Source organism: Semicossyphus pulcher, unplaced genomic scaffold (assembly GCF_022749685.1).
Source record: "Semicossyphus pulcher isolate SPU_LCO1_2020_fin unplaced genomic scaffold, fSemPul1.0.p SCAF_11, whole genome shotgun sequence".
In the NCBI taxonomy this organism is placed as follows: domain Eukaryota; kingdom Metazoa; phylum Chordata; class Actinopteri; order Labriformes; family Labridae; genus Semicossyphus; species Semicossyphus pulcher.
Genome location: NW_027211615.1, coordinates 17620769 through 17639648, shown reverse-complemented (window position 1 = coordinate 17639648; position 18880 = coordinate 17620769). Strand labels below are relative to the sequence as shown.

Sequence of the window (18880 nt, the reverse complement as noted above, 5' to 3'; positions counted from 1 at the left end):
TTCCATGACAACTATTTTCTGCTTTCAACCGTTTCCTGACTTCATGAGGTGATGTCACCACCCACAATTACGATCACACCCACCTTATTTTAATGCACATAGAGGGGAAGCCGACCTTACACACACACACAGCTTATATCCTTATTTTTATAGCCTGGAAACAGATTCAATCTAAGCACAATATACAGTATGAATGATGTTAAAATGAGGCCTGATCTAGAGTCTGTGTGTTACAGCTCTTAGGTGAGGCTGTCACCCTAACCTCAGGAGTTACACAAACATGAGGTAAGACACTGCTCTCATCAAGTTCTCATTGGCCCAGTTTCACCCTGCTTAGATGTTACAACAAATTTAAGATTTTTTATCCGGACGACAATAAAAATCTTAGTTTGTAAGAAATGCATCATTTCCTGCTCATGAAAGTATCTGATTTTATTTTGAAAAGCCCCCTTGTTTAAACAGACAAATGTGAAGTTACACATTACATAGCAAGATTTTTCTGTTTAAAAGTTTAAGCTTGTTTATTTTGAAATCTGGTTTAATTTGAAAATGTCAAAAGCAAAGAGTGCCATCGACAAAAGGATACTTTAAGGCCTTAAGCAAAAGCCCGGTTTACTTGACAATCACTTCTCTGAAACCAGAGAGCTCATCACTTATTCACAGCCAGTGAGTCACACATGCATGTGCAGAAAGGAAACAGGCCGGGGCTCACTTCACCTCACAGCTCGCTCTAACTAGTCCCCTTTTTTCAAAACCTTCTAACGCCCAAAACTCTCACTTCCTCTTACAGAGCTCAGCTTTTCAGAAGTGAAATATTACTGTGGCTGCTGCTCATTGAAAAGGCGTCACTTCCATACTGATCTGGATACATTTCTTTTATTTCATCAGCATAGCAAAAAAAAGGAACAAAAATAAAACAGAGCAGAATTTATGAACTATTAACAGATAGCTGGTGTGTGGAACCTGAAGTGCACAGGCAGAAGATGTTAGGTTAAAGAAAGAGAGAAGAAGCAGCTCCAACAGTGGAGGTGGGGGGTTGGGGAGTTTTTAAACATTTGCTGGGGTCCAAAAGTCAGTCAAAATGTGCACAGCCAGCTAGCTGGTAACCCCACCCCCTCTTTTCCCTCCCAAAGTGCAAACTCAGCATTGGAGCGTCACGTCTGCTGTAGTAGCTGTCTTGATTTTTGGGCACCTGTAACCTCCTTTAAGGCAGCTGAAACTAGAAACACTCAGAGAAATGGAAGCTCTGGAAGAAACAAAAGGTGATATAATACGAGTGGCGGTAACAGATTGAGACCCTGAAACAACAAAAAGGTATATATCCATATCACAGTGTGTGTGTTTGAATATCCAGCGTCCACGTAGTGTCTTTCAAACAAACCGCCACGGCAGACATGATGGATGTAATCACGGCACAGGAAGTAAGCACTGACACGTTTCCTCAATCACTCCAGTACAATCAATTATGAAAACAGGTATTTTATCGAGGTCCTAACACGTCCATTAAACACATTCTTACAAAGTACAGAGGCAGTTTAAGCCACCAAAGTGATATGCTGATGTAGGCGATGGTTTTTCCGGACTTTTCCATCATTTTTGGATATGTAGCTGGGTCATGGGAATACTGAAGGAGGCGCAAAACTAGAAGAATGATTCCAAAAGTCCCTCAATGGAAATTATACAAAATAAAAGGAGGAAAGCAAAAGAATTTGCACCAAAATTAAGCTTATTGTATTTTTAAGGAGAAGTGATTATACAGAAAGTGAACCAAAGCAAACTAGAAAAAAGAAAGCAAAAGTCTTTTGTTTAAATGAAATCTGTGGTTATAGTGAAATCATTATCAAAAAGGAAAAATTAACAAAATATAACTGCTACTCTCTTTGAAATACACTCAGCAGAGAGGTTATGGTGTTAATTGCTTCAGATTGCATGTATTTACTGGTGTTTTCATTCTCAGCTACTTTTTTTTGCCTCAAAGTGTCCAGGCTGGTGAAACGTTAATATTTGTAATTTGAGGTAAGCCAGGTCAGGCCCTCACAGAGTCCATCCCCTGTCGTCGCACACGAGGGCTGAACGTACCAATTCCTATCTCTGATCCGGGTCAGGCCCAGCTTCTCCTGGATCTCGTGGGGCTTCATGGCGTCAGGTAGGTCTTGTTTGTTGGCGAAGATGAGGATGATGGTGTCGTTCATCTCCCGGTCGTTGATGATCCGGTGGAGCTCCTGCCTGGCCTCGTCGATCCTGTCCCTGTCGGCACAGTCCACCACGAAAATCAGACCCTGGGTGCCAGTGTAGTAATGTCTCCAGAGCGGCCTGATCTTGTCCTGGCCGCCAACGTCCCACACGTTGAACTTAACATTCTTATAGGTGACAGTCTCCACGTTGAAGCCAACCGTGGGGATGGTGGTGACTGACTGTCCCAGCTTCAGCTTGTACAGGATGGTCGTTTTACCGGCAGCATCAAGTCCAAGCATCAATATTCTCATCTCCTTGTTGCCAAAGATCTTTGACAGCATCTTCCCCATCTTGTTTTCTGTGCATAAATACTTTGTTGGAAGGAAAATAGGACTTCTCTGATGAGAGAAAGAAGTCAATACAACTGTGTGTGCTGTAAGCCTTCCACGTGATGGCGGCGGTGGAATCACACAAGTGTCAATATTCAAAAGGCTTTCAAGTTTGTACAGTTGAATAAGACGCCGCTACAATTAGCCGGAGTACAAAGATGATGTGACCTGAGAGGGTGAGCTTTCAGTGGGAGCGGTGTGTGTAGATCCTTTGCTGAATTGGGTGGGGATATATTTTCATGATCCACTGCCCTCCAATGTAGGAAGAAAAAATTACATCCACTTGTTTCAAAGTTCCTTCAAAATCCACATTTGAGCTCTATATTCTTCTTTAAAAAACCTGTTACTCTGCGTTCAGCAGTTTTTTTTCTTTCGAATATATAAATCAGGCCCAAGCCCGGGGTTCCCACTTCCTCCTTGGCTGCCGGGTGTCCACACTTGCCCTTAGCCAATACGAGTCGATGTATTTCAAAGCGCAGTTTTTTTCCTTCTTAAAAACGCACCAAAATATGCGTCCTCCCGTCCGTCTCTGCGCCGGGACATCCAGAGGAAGAGCGCTTCAAAAGGTCATTGATTCATCCGACTTTCTTCTCTTCCCCCTGTGACACAAGAGCGGTCCAGAGAAGGGAGGGGTGTTAGAAACAGAGGACAACTTTGGGTCCGAAAAAAGACTCTCGCTGCGCATAGAAAAGCTAAACAAAAACAAAAAGATAAAGAGCGGGATACGTACCTCCGTCTGCGGCAATCATCCCCCAGTCCCCGGGCCGTTTCTCCCCGCTCTCTGTCTCTCTTCCTCCCTCTCTCTCTCGCTCTACAGCCGTTCAGTCACAGCGGTGGCGGTGCTGTGTTACCGGAAAAGGTGCGGACCCAGATCAGCCGCCACTTCCTCTACACTGCTCACACACACTGGTGTTGCGTTCAGGGGCTCCTCATGAGCTCCGACGTTTGACAACGCAAAAAAAAAATTCTAGTGTTATATCATTCTTAATTTAATTATGATTTAAATAGCCTATGTCATAATATAGGCTTATAAGTATGTTTATAATAATAATAATTTTTATTTAGTAGCCTAAGTAGGGTTCTTGTCATCACTTTTTCATAGGTTACAGCTCTTTAGATTATTTACTAAATGTTTTTAAATGCACTGTGTGTACCTCAGTGTTGACTGATAAATCAAGTTCATGAAAATATATATTTTTAAATCTGCCTCTTACAATGAGGGAGACGTGGACATAGTATTTCATTTTTGTAAGACAGAACGGTTATAGGCCTACCACATTTGAGATTTCCCTTTATATACTCTTCTAACTGGTCTAAAGAGGCAGGACTCAGTTTAAAAAAAAAAAGGGCCATCGCATACTTATTTGCACCAATCAAGATTAAGCAATATTTGAATCAATATCTGATAACAATTGATGGGTTATACAGTCGCTGTCATTCAAAGCAGAGCTTTCAGGGGCTTTTATACCAAATTGATTTAGTGTTACACTGACCTTTGACCCTGGTTGAAAGTCTGCTGCTACTACAGACCTCACCTGGTAGTGATATCTTGGCTTACTTTTACTCCCAGGTGTACACTCCTACATAACTGCAGAAAGGTCAAAAGTTAAATCCAACCTAACAAAATGTTATGGTGTTATATTGCTATTTGAAGTTAGTCCAACCCTCATAGCATTTGCTGGAACATTGACTGGCCTAGCACGAGCACCTAACAAATACATGACAGCATGGCAATAAATAGATTGTGATGTATTATGATTATGATCTAATACATTTATGGAAATTCTTATCAGTTTTTTCTGTTTGACTTTCTGAACTTATAAATTAAATGCCAATTCATTCATCCTTTTGAGTAGTTGCTGCACAGGTCAGGTTAGGTTATCTGATGTAATTGATGTACCTGCATGATTCTTGCAATATTGAGTTGTATCCACAAGGTTGAATGCACTTATTGTAAGTCACTTTGGGTACAAAGATCAGCCAGATTAATGTAAAGTAGGCCTCTAAAGTAGGATTCTTAAAAATATAGCCTTTAAATTTTTACATTGTTAGGAATAAAAACCCGTTTACAATCAAGCCTCCAATCAAACCACTGTGAACATTGGGAACAAACACTATACAGTTCAAGATTTCCGACTGTACCTAAAGGCCCCATACGCCATTTCGCATGCGCGCTTATAAAAAACTGAACTGCAGACCGGTCCATTATCTCATGTTGACGCCATTTGAGCTTTCGTTATGTATTTTATAACCTCTAATATTTAATGTACCACAATAATTACTCATATTCTTTATAAATGAAACAGATGTAAGGAGATAGTTGTGTGTGTTCTCTCCAGAGATTGTTTCCGGTCGGGTCTTTCTTATCATTCATTCAAAACGGTTCCGTATGATCAGACTGTGACGTGGAGGTTGTGAGTGGGCAGGGCAGGAGGAACTAGTTTCACACGTTGAAAGCATATTACTTGACATATTCTTATAAAAATCGAGAACGAACACTATTAACAAAATAAAGCGTACACCATAACAATGAAAGGACTGAATTAGTCTATGTCCTATATGTCTTATTTCATAAGGATGTTCTAATTACTAAAATCGTGAAATACAGATTTCAATAAGCTTCGTGAACTTTGAACTGAAATTTACTAACATAAACCTACTTGGGCATTTCAAGCTTAAATTAGACTGAAATCTATGATTTTACAGTTTTTTATACGTTTAATATTCTGTAGCTATATATTGAAAAGATTATCCCAACTGGGCTATATATTCTGAGGATTCTCTGTATGAAAGCAAAGGACATATTTGTGCACAATATAAATCCAGAAGAGTCATTTAGACTGACAAAGACACTCATACTGATATACTTAAGAGTTTAAAACATTACTAACTAATATAGATTGGCTGATATGTTTATAATACCGCATAAAAATGATCAGGGCATATATAATGGTGTGGATTTAAGGGTTGTTAAATAAAATATGGAATGACAACAAGTTTATGTTGTGCAGTTTGGTCCTGCTGACAAATATTCTATGACAACACCTTTATCTGCAATAAAGTCGTACCAGCCAACATATCAGCCCGGGTGATTAATCAGTCTCTCTGTAATCGATATCTGTATAACTGCAGGCAATTTATTACTAAGTCTACGTCGTTATTGGCATGATTACCCTCGGTTGATTAAATAAAAATGTGCTCATCGTCAATGTTAAAACTCACCACTTTTATACTTCAGTTCACAGTTTTATGCAACTATAATCTGATGAACTTTCACTTTGTAAAAATGTATCAAAATGTATCAATTTGGCAAATACTAATAGGTCTGACTGAACCACACAGACACACAAGCGCGCGCGGGCGGGTGCTGCACTGAGCATGCGCACACTGTGTCTCAGTTCTTCCCCCAAGTTCCCAGTTAAGAATGGTGGCCGAAGCGCGCCCGTCTGTAGTAGGTTAGACCAAGTGACTTCTAAAGCTGCACACGAGTTCAGAAGGTTGACCTAAATTTCATGGAAAATACTGGTAAGGTCGCGAACTTGTCTTTATTTGTGGAATTTATGTAGTATCACTATAACCTTAGCAATGGTACCTTGTGTAATGGCCAACGTTAGCCGGCTAGCTAACGTGGGGAAGCCGATGGTACCGACTATTACCTGGAGATGGAGGCAAATGCTTTACACGTTGTAGTTGTTCTAGTTGGCATAGCTTATAAGGTAGTAATTCACAGTTGAGTATAATTTGTTGATACGCTTAAATATAGCCCAATTTAAGCGGGAAAGTGTTGTTAACTAACTAAATGCTCGTAATGGCTTAGTAAAACGAGCGCCAATGTGAAGCTAACGACAACCCCTGCTCACTTTGATGCCGTGATACTTCTCAGGAAATAGACGGACTCAAGGCCCAACTTCAGATTGAACTTTGACTATGCAAACAACCTCCCTGGTGCAACATGGCGTCAAACAGCCAAGAAGGCTAAAACGGCGATTAATCATGTTGCCGTAACACGCAACGATATTTATAAGGCTTTGCTATTCTGTTAAGGCCACTAGTAGTGTCATTTAACTTGGACACCGATCACGTGGATGCATATTTTTAGCAGTTAGCGCACGGGTTTAAGCTAAAGCTGGCGTCGTTTTAATGTTTGAACAAGGAAGTGAACTGTAGCAGCAGCTGCTGCTTCTGTCGGGGTGCCCTTTTACGGTGTGGAGTTTATTTATTTGTATTTATTTATTTTATTGTTTTATTGAATTAGGACCGTGCACATTAATCAACCTATCAGCAATATGCTTGAAAGTAAATATGCCGGAAACATTAACGTTTGAAAATGTCGATATGACCTACTGTAACTCTAAACCAGGGCTTACGTTGCTTCAGGATTATCAATGTATTACATTGATCATAAGGCTATTGCAAGTAAAACGCATTACCAAACGAGTTCTGGAAAGTTCTTTATCATCAGGATGTGCACTTAATAATCTATTTTCTCAATGATTGATCAACACTTCGTGGGATGATTTTGGCTCAGTGTGAGTGCTCAATTGAAATAACTTGTGTTAACCAGTGTTATATCAAAAAAAACACTTTCCTATTTGTCCAATTCAGCCACTGTTGTTATATTGCCAATGCCATTTTAACCATTGGGTTATTTTTAACTTAATCATTTATGAAATTATAGAAAATTTACCCACTGTAATACCATAAACTTGATAGCTGTGTCTGACCAACAGTCCAAAACTTGGAAAAGAAAATCAGATTTGAGAAGCCAAGACACAAGAATATTTTCTTGTAAAGCTCAACTGAAGAAATATATCTCTAATCAAAATAGAAGATTACTGTTGATGAACTAATTGTTGCAGCTGTGGTGATAATCCAACCTGCTTTTCAACAGGCCTACACCTCTCAGACGACACCATTACTGGAATGCTGGACACTGAGTCCCCTGCCATGGAGAGCAATGGGGATGCCTTTCTTCCTGACCTTCCTGTTCTAGGCCAAGCTGCAAACTGGTCCATGGATCAGGTTGCTCCAGAACCACTCACCAGCATCTTGCCAGAGGACTCCGATGCATCCCAGGATGCTCCAGAGCAACCACAGCTACCGGATCAGCAGATGAATGCCACAGAGCTGGGTGCTGTAGAGAAGGCTGTGGAACAGTTTAAACTCGCCAGTGCTCAGCTCTTCCCAGAGGAGCAGCCACCACCACCACCACCTCCTCCACCTCAGCCCACAGAGGAGCCAGTACAGCCACCAGAACAAAAAGAAGAGTCCGGGGAGGCTCAGTTAGAGAGTGACGAAATGAGAATAGAGACAGAGGCTGCTGTACCGGATGCCAGTCAAGGTAATCAAAATAGTTGGTGTTTAGTTTATGCTTTGTTCTTGATATTTATAGCCAAGATTAGTCTTTTTAGTGAGTAGTTGCAAGATTCAGTATGGGAAAATACCGTTTTGTTCCTCCACTTGATTCCACTTCCTTGTCAACTTCTCCAGATGTGACTGAGGCACCACAGGTGACAGAAGATGGCATGGAGCTTGAAGAACAATCCAAAGACACAGCTGAGGAACCGACTGTTCCTGCAGAACCAGAGCTGCCCAGTGAGTTTGAAAAGCTCCTCAAAGGGTGCGAGGATAACCCAGAAGACTTCAACGGATGGGTCTACCTGCTGCAGCAAGTAGAGCAAGAGGTAAGCATGCATATGTATTTTATACTGTTTAATACAACGCTTGAACAGAATGAGGTCTAAATCATAAACTATTAAATTCATGATTGCAAAGTTACTTAAAGGAAAATAGTAATAATTTTTGCTGTTACTTCTCCTTTGCAGAATGTCCTTTCAGCTGTGAGAAAAGCATTTGATGTATTCTTCCTGCGCTATCCCTACTGCTACGGCTACTGGAAGAAGTATGCGGATATTGAGAAAAAGCATGGAAATGTACAGGTTGCAGAAGAGGTAAGCAACACACATGTTCTGCTTCTTGTAGCAGCTGCCCAATCAGATAGTTATCTGCTCACAAGCTTCACTGTGCTGGCATTGTTCCTTTTCTATATCCCATTATTATATCAGACACCATGTGATTGTGCTTAAGCCTAGGTCCTCTAGAGACTGCATGTACTAACTGTTTAAGAATTATAGACTGGGGGACAAAGAGGGAGACACTTTAATTAATGTAGTAAAAAAGTTCCTGCCATTGACGGGCTTGTCTGTGTTTGGTCTTTTCTCAGGTGTACAGAAGAGGCTTGCAGGCAATCCCTCTCAGTGTGGACCTGTGGCTGCACTACCTGACCTTCATCAAAGAGAACTCAGACGCTGCTGACCCGGACACAGAGGGACGCATTAGAGCGTGAGTAACTCTTTTTTTCTGTGTGAACCCCTTAATTGAACTAAATATTTAGTAGCCATTTCTGAACACCAACAAGCTCATAGTTCACAATCTTTCCTTTTATTTTCTGCCATTAGTGCCTACGAACATGCAGTGCTCGCTGCAGGCACAGACTTTCGCTCTGACCGTCTTTGGGAGGCCTTCGTCAACTGGGAGACAGAGCAGGAGAAGCTGGCTAACGTCACCGCCATCTATGACCGCATCTTGGGCATCCCGACCCAGCTCTATTCCCAGCACTTCCAGAGGTAACAGGAAAAACAGAATAAAACTTTGCTGTTATTCATGTTGTGTGTGGTTCTATTCGTATATGAGTTATACTCCTGAGAGAGGAGTTCTGAGAGTTTAAATAAGAAATATCTATCTGTTTTATAGATGACGAAGACCATTGAAAAGACCCTTTCAAACCATCCATTTAATTGTATCTTTACCTGTTGTAATCTTTTCAGGTTCAAAGATCATGTGCAGAGCAACAACCCCAAACACTTCCTGTCAGAAGAGGAGTTTGTTCAGCTCAGGCTCGAGCTCTCTAAAAACAGCCTGTCGGCGATGGTCAGCGAGGATGACGAGACACCAGCTCCTCAGGAGGACCTGCCGCCTGGTACAGAGGACCTAGCGGATCCTGCTAAGGTAAAAATCCATTAACCAATCCTGCAGGAGAGACACATTTACAAAAGTACTGCTTGCAGGGTTCACAGGAGCTTGCCTGTTCTCCATGATGCAATGGAAAGAACTTTGTTCAGGTTTGAAGAGGTTTCTTTATGTCAGCAGCCAAGCCACTGAATGCCAGGTGGGATTCAAGTTGGCATCCAGTCAGGGACTCGCCCTTAAACCACGTTGACCCAAGCATCTGCACCCAGAGGCTGACATGCAGGGTGCAAACATACCTCCCCCCTCTGCAGGCTTCTTGTGTCTGACAACCTCATGGTGATGTAAATCCTCGGCTGCAGGACTTGCAGTTTTTACATCAAGTGGAGAAAGTCATCGGTTAATGTGAATGTAAGGGTGTTGACCATGTCTCTTTTTGTGTGTGTCTTAATGTAGAGGGTGACAGAGATTGAGAACATGCGCCACAAGGTTATCGAGGTCCGGCAGGAGGTCTTCAACCACAACGAACATGAAGTCAGCAAGCGCTGGACGTTTGAAGAAGGGGTATGTGTCTTGTTTTTCTCATAACCATGTGAATTATTTGATGTATGCTTTGTCTTTATATACATGAGCACGTAAAGCTAACATTCGTTTATGTCTTTTTAGATCAAGAGACCATACTTCCACGTCAAAGCTTTAGAGAAGACCCAGCTGAACAACTGGAAGGAGTACCTGGACTTTGAAATCGAAAACGGGACCCCGGAGCGCGTGGTCGTGCTTTTTGAGCGGTGCCTCATCGCCTGTGCGCTCTACGAGGAGTTCTGGACCAAGGTAACGTGACCCTTAACCTCTCTCTCACTCCCGCTACCTCCCTGCACTTCCCCAACAACGATGATAATCACAACGACACAGTAAATCGTCCTGCACTCTCTTTGCGTGTAACGTTGATATGTGACTGTATCTGTTGTATTAGGGGATGGCCAGCTTGCCACACAAGATTTGACTGCAGCATTTGCCAACTACTACGTTGCATCTTCTTCGTCTCCCACTACCTTACAGAAACTTATCTAATTGGTTCCATGAAGGTGCTGATGGGTTTACACAGAAAATTTCTAAAAACGATCTTGTCAATGAAGAAATTCACTGTTTCTCTCAACTGAAGTTTTGGGTTTAAAATGTGTTGTCTCTTTTGCCTTTTTTTCTCTTTCTCCTCTGTTCTTTTTCTCTGTCCTCTCCTGCATTTCTTCCAACTCGCTTTCTCTTTTTCACTCTGAAGTATGCAAAATATCTAGAGGGCTACAGCACTGACGGTGTGAGACATGTCTACAAGAAGGCGTGTACCATCCATCTGCCCAAGAAACCAGCCACCCACTTGCTGTGGGCTGCCTTTGAGGAGCAGCAAGGTGAGTCCAGGCCAAAAAATCATAGGGTGTGGCATTTTGTGTCTATAGTGATGCACAATATAATTTGATTAAAGCCACACTGACCCAACTGTTCTTTTTTCTTTGCCCAGGCAGCATAGACGAGGCTCGTGACATCCTGAAGTCCCTGGAGGCGGCAGTCCCAGGCCTGGCCATGGTGCGCCTTCGGAGGGTCAGCCTTGAGCGTCGCCATGGAAACTTGGAGGAAGCAGAGGCCCTGTTACAGGAAGCGATGGAGTCTGCGAAGAATGCTACTGAGACATCTTTCTATGCTGTGAAGCTGGCCAGGCAGCAGATGAAGGTGCAGAGAAGTCTGAGCAAGGCCAGGAAGGTGCTGCTCGATGCTATTGAAAAAGACCAGGTGAGCGCCTGTTTGTGACCTTCAACAGATGCATACAGAAATAGTACAGATAGAGGTAATTTACACCTGGAATCATCAAAGGGTTTGAGTGATCGGATCATAAGTGGACAACCTTGAGTACAGGTGTAAACACACCCAGGACAGAATAAGGAACAATTGAGATCCTATCGCTCGCCAGGTTTATTATATATTTCATGTCATTCCTAGCATGTGAAGACATGGTTTATGCATTAGAGTGTGGTGTGCACGGAAATACAGGACAGATCGTGTTTGTATTTATTCAGTGAGGGAGATTGCATTTAATTTTTCACTACAGCACAGTCTCAAACTGACGAGGGAGGAGCGTGAGAGACGACGCGGGTAACAGATGTGATCCAAGAGCAGCTCATCATAGTTTCTAACAATGCAGCGCAGTGAGGAGACAGACTTACGTTATAGCTGCTCGTCTCCACTATGAAACATTTGTGTTCCTCATGGTCTATCCCTGACTCAATAACATGTCCCTCAATGTCGTCTTTTTCTGTGCACAGCCACGATAACAGGTGAATGAGGCTGCGCGTTAACAGCTGCACTTAGAGCTGACCACTTGTGATCTGCTAACCGTTATTAAATCCTTCAATGTTGCCATTTGGATGTTTTTGTTTTTATGAAAAGACCCATGTTGTTCAGGTCATTCATATACTTGCTGGATTTGTACTTTTACCAACAGCCCTATTTAAAGGCAAGTACAAGGTTCAACAGTGAATGATATCTGAAGGGTGTGTTCGTCTGTAGACAGTCATATCTTGCCTAAATTAATGTTACACTATATATACTGCGTCACATCAAGGAAAGGGTGCTTTCTCCACTGCTTAGCACTCTGGTTCACACTTTTAATTTCTCTCTTTGTGTAACTGAAAATAATTGTTTATATTTCATTCTAACAGAAAACAAGTCCTACTTTTGATTTAACAATATTTATAGACATTTTATTTTAAAGGAGGTACTGTGGGGGATCTTGGGTAGTTGGCTAGTTGTGTTCCTCCTGTAGATTCTTCTCACCAGTCGGAGAAACTGGAGTACATGGGATTTTCAAAATAAGACACACCTCTTGTCACTATGCCTGTATTGCATTCATTCTGAGAAGTAATATTATAATGGCTTTACAGACGAGTCCAAAGTTGTATCTGAACCTGCTGGAGCTGGAGTACAGCGGCGACGTGACACAGAATGAGGCTGAGATCTTGGCTTGTTTCGACCGAGCCCTGCAGAGCCCGATGCCCCTTGAATCTCGCCTCCTCTTCAGCCAGCGCAAAGTGGAGTTCCTCGAGGACTTTGGCAGTGACATAAATGTGTACGTTTTTTCTTTTTAAAGAGAGTATTTGACATGTTCTCTTTGTCATGTTTGAAGTGTAGTTAATTTATTCTTTCGCATCTTTTAGGCTTGTGGCTGCAAATGAGGAACATCAGAAACTCCAGAAAGAAAGCGAACCCGCCAAGAGGAAGGCCGAGAACGGGTATGACAGGTAGATAATGGGACAGGGCTTGGGTCACATCAACACATCAAAATTTCATCAAATTTAGTCCTTTTTAAGTAACTTTCCATTTAAGCAGTATGTAGGAATGTAACACACTTTATTTCTTGGTTATGTACCTTTTTAAAAATGACGACTAACTTGAAACTGTTGGTCTCCAGCTCCCAGGAACCTGATGCTAAGAGGCAGCGTGTTGAGGACGGCTCCTCTGGTGCAGCCAACGCAGTGACGGACACTTCGGCAAACAACTCGGCATACAACTACAACTGGTACCAGGTGGGTTTCTTATCCGAGTAGCTGATGGAATAGACAAAAGTTTCCTTACTTTCACTAGTCATACCAAGCATGTTTGGTCATTTACAGCATTATTGTGTGTATTTTCTAGCAATAACTTGAATTGGTGTTTTTTAAATTCAAATATCAATCAAGCTCATGTTTTTTTTTAGCCTGTTGGAAACTTACCTTTTCTCCTTTTTTTTTAGCAGCAATATGGCGGTTGGGGACAAAACTCCTGGGGGCAGTACAATCAATACGGCCAGTATAACCAGTACTACCCGCCTCCTCCTACATAATGGACAAAATCCTGACGTGAAGATGGAGACTCAAGAGGAAAGCATCCCTTCTGCCCTGCCTACATCTCTGAACATGGCTGTCATGGAGAGTTCAGTCAGACCACAGAAGCTGATATGCTTCTTTGGGGTTTAATGTGTGCTAAACAGTTTAATTAAACTTTGTAGCCATCATATGGAAAATAACGCACATGGCCCTCCATGGCAGTCATGTTTATTATTCATGTTTGAAAAGAAAAATCTGAATAGCTCATCCATCATCTCCAACACTGGCTGCTTTTTTTGGGTTGTTTAATGCATGTTAATTGTGAAGGCAGATTTATTTTTCCCTGTGTGGTAAAGGCTTTTTATCTTTTAGATCGGATGACTTAGTTTGGTCTCTTTCTTTGTGTTTAAGATTTAAACTTGTAAAGGAGGCATTATTAATTGTACCTCTGAGTTGTGTGTTTTTTCCCCTCCCAAAACTGAAAGATTTTTAATATTTCATGGTTATGTTTCCATAAACAAAATGAAGAGTTCCTCCTTTTTTATTTTGACTTGATTTCATAATAAAGAGATTGATATCCTGAATTTTCCCATGTTTAATTCTTCATATTTTATTTCCTAAATATCTTAAATGATGGCTGAAGTGGCCATGAGCAATCAACAGACATTACAGACACAATTCTGCAATCAAGAATGTGTTTAATACACCACATATATTTTTGTTGACTGTCCAGTGAACCTCAAATGATTAGAACTAATAGTTAATGTACAAATACAATATTTTGCTTGTACTTAACGTTTATTACATTGAAAAGTTGAGCTGAGTCGCAAAGAAATGAGACCATAGCTTGAAAGTGCAAATACACCCAGGACTGCTCAAACTAGAGCCTGTTTATAATGACCTAGTGAGGTAGATGATTAAACGATTGTAATTAAACTTGATCTGTGCGTGACTAACTGTAATGATAGGGGGCGTTGCCGATAATAAAGAACATTTAAAAAGTATTTGATCACTCAATATAACTGCATCACACACCAAAGTTCGATGGGCGTGGCCACCGCTTCCAACCCGGGATACGTAAATCCGCACATGCGCAGTGTCGGCCCTCAAACAGCCCTTTCTATGCCTAGCGTTGAACGACTAGCATCAAACGAGGTAAGGCCTGAGCAATTTATGTAAAAAATCAGAGTTTTGTAAAACTCTTATTGAAACTGGGAGGCGATTATAGCACCTATATGACCATTGAACCTAAGTAATACTTTATTTCCAGTAGTTGCCCTGAATTTCGTGTATTTTTAAGCGAATTTAAGAAACGCGTGCCCCATGCGGCTAGTTATGCTAGCAGAGCATTAGCAAGATCCAAGAGGGACATGTCTGTTCAAGTTCCCAGCACGTTGCTTTTATCGTTTCTCGTAATATTTAAAGTTTCAAGCTTTTTTTTTTTTAGGGTTTACTTAAAAAGTGTATTTAAATGTTTCACTCATGTTAGAATCTCGGACATATTAGTGCGGGGTTAGTTTGCTGTCAGCTCAGTTGTCAGCTCATAGCAACGCCACAAGTATATTTCCGCAATAGTACCTAATGCAATGACTGTGGTTTGGTCCTTTTCTTTCTTTCTTGTAGCATCAAGATGCAGCTCTTCTTACGTGCCCAGAACACTCACACCCTTGAGGTGACCGGACAGGAGACTGTTGGACAGATCAAGGTAAAACATCTGCATTTTCTTGAGAAAACCCCAAACCTTTTAATTTTAATAATTCTAATAATCTTAATTAAAAGTACTGTTGCCAATAAAATGAACTGTAGTATTAATTTCACGTGTAAAGAGTTTAAATAATATTTATTCTCCTGTGTCTCTCTCTCAGGCCCATGTCCAGGATCTTGAGGGTCTCCTGGTTGAGGATCAGGTGCTGTTGCTTGCTGGGTGCCCACTGGAGGATGAAGCCTCTCTGGCATCCTGTGGCATCTCAGAGCACTGCACCCTGGAGGTAGCTGGCAGGCTGCTGGGAGGTCGGTACACAAATCCATCTGCATATTCTCAGTAACAATGGATATAATGTTTTTGTAGTCTCCTGTTTAAAATATTGTTATGTGATCACTCATCCTCTAGAGCCAAATTCATGCAGTTTTTCATAAACTGTTGGGATAAAGATCATAAAGCCAGTGTTTCCTGTTTAGTTTGTGTTCTCCATCCTGTCAGGCGTGATAGCCAAACCGACATCACTGTGGCACAAGCCGTCATGTCAAAAACCATCATAAAAAATGGACACAGAAATATCTAAATGTTTTCATTAAATCATGTCCCTGTTTGTGTTTTAAACAACTTAAGGAGCCTAAGTCTGCCTGTCAAATGTCCTAATGAACACTTTTCATTTCCTTTTTCCCCTCCTCAGGTAAGGTTCACGGCTCTCTGGCTCGTGCTGGAAAAGTCAGGGGACAGACACCCAAGGTAAGAAAATGTTTATGCTTTTTACCGTTTTGTACTGGTATAATACAAACCTGTGCATTTATGAATTCTTATCTTGAGTAAAAACAGAATAATGACTGATGCCTCTCCTTGTCATGTTGTCCAGGTTGACAAGCAGGAGAAGAAGAAGAAGAAGACCGGCCGTGCTAAGCGTCGCATCCAGTACAACAGACGCTTCGTGAACGTTGTGCCCACCTTCGGAAAGAAGAAGGGACCCAACGCCAACTCCTAAGTGCTTCAATGCCCTAAAGGAGAATCCCGGTCATCACCCATCAGTTTTTACCAAGTTCAATGTTGTCTTTCAATACAGAATAAAATATTTGGCTTGGACAAAAAACTGCTTTTGTGATGCATCTTTTGATTTTCAGTGGTGTCCTTTTTGCAGACCAGATGCTATTTGAGGGACTGCATGTCAAATATACTGTCATTTAAAATCCATTCAACATGTAAAGGATTACTTGTCACCAATCTACTGTAGTTTCTTTGAAAAAGGCTTAGTTTTCCTTTTCATTGTTTACCTTTTTTAGTTTCGTAACTTGTTAGTGGGTTTTAAACCTTGTATTAAGTGTCTTTGAAGAGAAATCTGGGTTAACGTGCAGTTTTATCAGCCTAAGAACATTCAGACTGGTTGTGTTAACTTGCAATCAGTGCACAAGTTGTAGCTTTTGTACCAGAATAGTGAATTATTTAAACACAAGACAGTCTACTTTAAATTTAATGGGATCTAAGAAGAGTTCCAAAGCGATGTCAATCAGTAATTAACTACAACATATTGAAATTCAATAACTTGTTAAGTAACTAGTTTCTATTTCATCGACAGTGAACACAGTGACCACACAGTGAATAATTCTCATTCCTTCTGATTAACTCTCTGAAACAGGTTTATTTCTCATTTACATTGTACATGCAAAAGAACCAAACAAAAATACAGTTTAAGGTTTCAGGGTGTCTCATATTTACATTATTGACAAGCCAAACATAAAACGCCGTAATAACTAGTGCTTTCTTGCAACGTGATAATAGAGGAGACAAAGTAGAAACAGAACGGCGCAGTCCAAATGCCATTTTAAATTGAATCTTTACAACAAGGCCGGTGGGTTTTCTTTTTTTTTTCTCCATCTGTCCTTGAAATGTAGTGCATGCTGGTCAGAATGTGTCAGTTAATCCACGGACACCAGCTCGACCTCGAAAATCAGCTTTGCGTTGGGTGGAACTCTGGTAAAAGTGGAATTAAGGAAAAGACGGCAGGTGATGCAAAGTTATGGTTAATCTTTTAACATCAATAACAGTTAATAAACAAACAAACATGGCTCCTTTAAGGAGCTGAGCACATGGCATGCACAGAATATAATTCAGCCAAAGAAAAGGATACTTGGAGTCAGGCAGACCCTTTTTTCCGTAGGCCCACTCTGGTTCGATCTCCAAGCGAGCTGTTTCACCCTTGCTCATTGTAAGAATGCCCTCATCCCACTGAGAAAGGAGAGGAGAATTGATGATGCATGTTGGAGAAAGATGTCTTATTTTGGAGCTAACAAAAGTTTGGATGCACGGAGCAAAAGAAACCCATAACAATCACGTACTCCTCTGATGACTCTGCCCAGGCCAACTTTGAAGGTAAGTGGTTTAGTCTGTTTCTTCTTTCTTGCCGCTGCAGGGACAGAGAAGTGATGGTTTAAGCCCAAATGCAGGACTTTATCACAGGGTATTTATTTCAACTGTATCCATAAACATGAAGGAAAAGTGTTGTTAGCTGTCAGCTGCTGGTCCGACATACTTGTGGGAATATTGGTGTCAAAGACGGTTCCATCCTCCAGGGAGCCGGTGTACCAGCAGCCCACTGTGTCGCCTTTCTTTGGAAAGTTTTCCTTGTCACCTTTCTTCAGCACGGCCTTGGTGAACTTGGGTGGACCCTAAAGAAAGCAGGAGCAGCTCATGTAAGTTTATATATGTGCAAAGCAATTACTGAAAATCCAACATGCGGACCAGATCAGTACCTCATCCACAACTTCTGTCTTGACTTCTTTGGGCTTCTCTTCAATTTTCACAGCCTTAACCTGTTCTGTCACTTCCTCAATGGGTTCTGTGCCTTTAAACTTCTGCAGATGACAAAGCATGAAACACACACACATATATATTTGTTATTGGATGCGTTTCTCAGATAGATCGCATGAACGACATAGGATGCAGTGTGACAAAGTGCAATATCATGTCTCATTAGCATCACTTACTTTGCTCTCAAAGAGCTGGTTGTAGGCGATAATCAGTTGTTCTTTCTTTGCTGTTTTGGCAACATTTTTGATGTTTCCCAGCAGCTTGTGCTCATTCAGGAACTGAAAAGGGAAAATGCGTTAAGTGCTTTGTATGAGCATCTTCTGTGACATCACTGACAGGTTCTGGTTATGGCCCGACAATTTTAAAATGAAAGCAAAAAGTAAATGGAATTGTTTGTGCTGCTAGTCAGATTAATCCACTCGCTGTGCCTTTTATCTAAATTGTGAATCACATTCGTGTAATAACAGAACTCTATACTGCAGTACATTCTGCCTCCCAAGATACTAAAACACAGCAGTCTTCCTGTTTGGCTCCCACGAGCTAACCATGCTGCATGCTGCGCTTCAAAGGGAGCATAAACACTGTAAACTACAAGTATGCACTGTAAACCTGCAAAGAGACTAAAGTGATCAACATACCGAGTGGGCTGCATTATCCTGAATGAACTTTATAATGTCTTTTTTGGGTAAATCATCACTTTTGAGCTGCTCATCGCTCCACTCCCGTGTTGGTTCATCCGCCATTTTGAGAGGCGAACTGATCAACTTTGACCCCTGTGGCGTATATAAAAACTGAAAATAAATTTTTGTTATATTTTTTATGACACATTTTATTCTAACATATTAAAAACGTCAGGTAATATTTTTGACATTTAAAAAAAAAAAGGTCCGGTGAAAAACAAATCACAGCACACAGTGCATTCTGAACATAGATATCAAACTGGTCGATTTTTATGGTTAAAGCATTAAATAATCGTTACA

At 41.2% G+C, this 18880-nt stretch overlaps 4 protein-coding genes across 5 annotated transcripts; 2 read left to right on the top strand and 2 right to left on the bottom strand.

Annotated features, from left to right (window-relative positions):
- Positions 1 to 857: 857 nt before the first annotated feature.
- On the bottom strand, positions 858 to 3406 carry arf6a (ADP-ribosylation factor 6a). Its single transcript, XM_069657768.1, has 2 exons — positions 3295 to 3406; positions 858 to 3163 (listed from the first exon to the last, which is right to left on the bottom strand). Exon 2 carries the CDS (start codon positions 2523 to 2525, stop codon positions 1998 to 2000), a length of 528 nt encoding a protein of 175 aa, XP_069513869.1. The 5' UTR covers positions 2526 to 3163; positions 3295 to 3406; the 3' UTR covers positions 858 to 1997.
- A 2575-nt stretch (positions 3407 to 5981) lies between these two features.
- prpf39 (PRP39 pre-mRNA processing factor 39 homolog (yeast)) lies at positions 5982 to 13965 on the top strand. 2 transcript variants are annotated; one of them, XM_069657767.1, is made up of 15 exons: positions 5982 to 6089; positions 7456 to 7905; positions 8055 to 8248; positions 8390 to 8515; positions 8788 to 8906; positions 9023 to 9190; positions 9392 to 9572; positions 9987 to 10094; positions 10197 to 10361; positions 10807 to 10933; positions 11044 to 11312; positions 12461 to 12645; positions 12734 to 12817; positions 12988 to 13102; positions 13312 to 13965. In XM_069657767.1, exons 1-15 carry the CDS (start codon positions 6077 to 6079, stop codon positions 13396 to 13398), a joined length of 2391 nt encoding a protein of 796 aa, XP_069513868.1. In that variant the 5' UTR covers positions 5982 to 6076; the 3' UTR covers positions 13399 to 13965. The 2 variants fall into 2 exon arrangements, with proteins under 2 accessions (XP_069513868.1, XP_069513866.1); XM_069657765.1 differs by having other exon boundaries at positions 13309 to 13965.
- Positions 13966 to 14481: 516 nt separating this feature from the next.
- faua (FAU ubiquitin like and ribosomal protein S30 fusion a) lies at positions 14482 to 16185 on the top strand. Its single transcript, XM_069656506.1, has 5 exons — positions 14482 to 14536; positions 15005 to 15086; positions 15247 to 15391; positions 15775 to 15830; positions 15955 to 16185. Exons 2-5 carry the CDS (start codon positions 15012 to 15014, stop codon positions 16078 to 16080), a joined length of 402 nt encoding a protein of 133 aa, XP_069512607.1. The 5' UTR covers positions 14482 to 14536; positions 15005 to 15011; the 3' UTR covers positions 16081 to 16185.
- A 526-nt stretch (positions 16186 to 16711) lies between these two features.
- Positions 16712 to 18649, bottom strand: fkbp3 (FKBP prolyl isomerase 3). The gene is made up of 7 exons (XM_069657251.1): positions 18539 to 18649; positions 18077 to 18178; positions 17843 to 17944; positions 17623 to 17758; positions 17429 to 17496; positions 17221 to 17318; positions 16712 to 17063 (listed from the first exon to the last, which is right to left on the bottom strand). The coding sequence occupies exons 1-7, from the start codon at positions 18641 to 18643 to the stop codon at positions 17009 to 17011; spliced, it is 666 nt and encodes a 221-aa protein (XP_069513352.1). The 5' UTR covers positions 18644 to 18649; the 3' UTR covers positions 16712 to 17008.
- Positions 18650 to 18880: the final 231 nt, after the last annotated feature.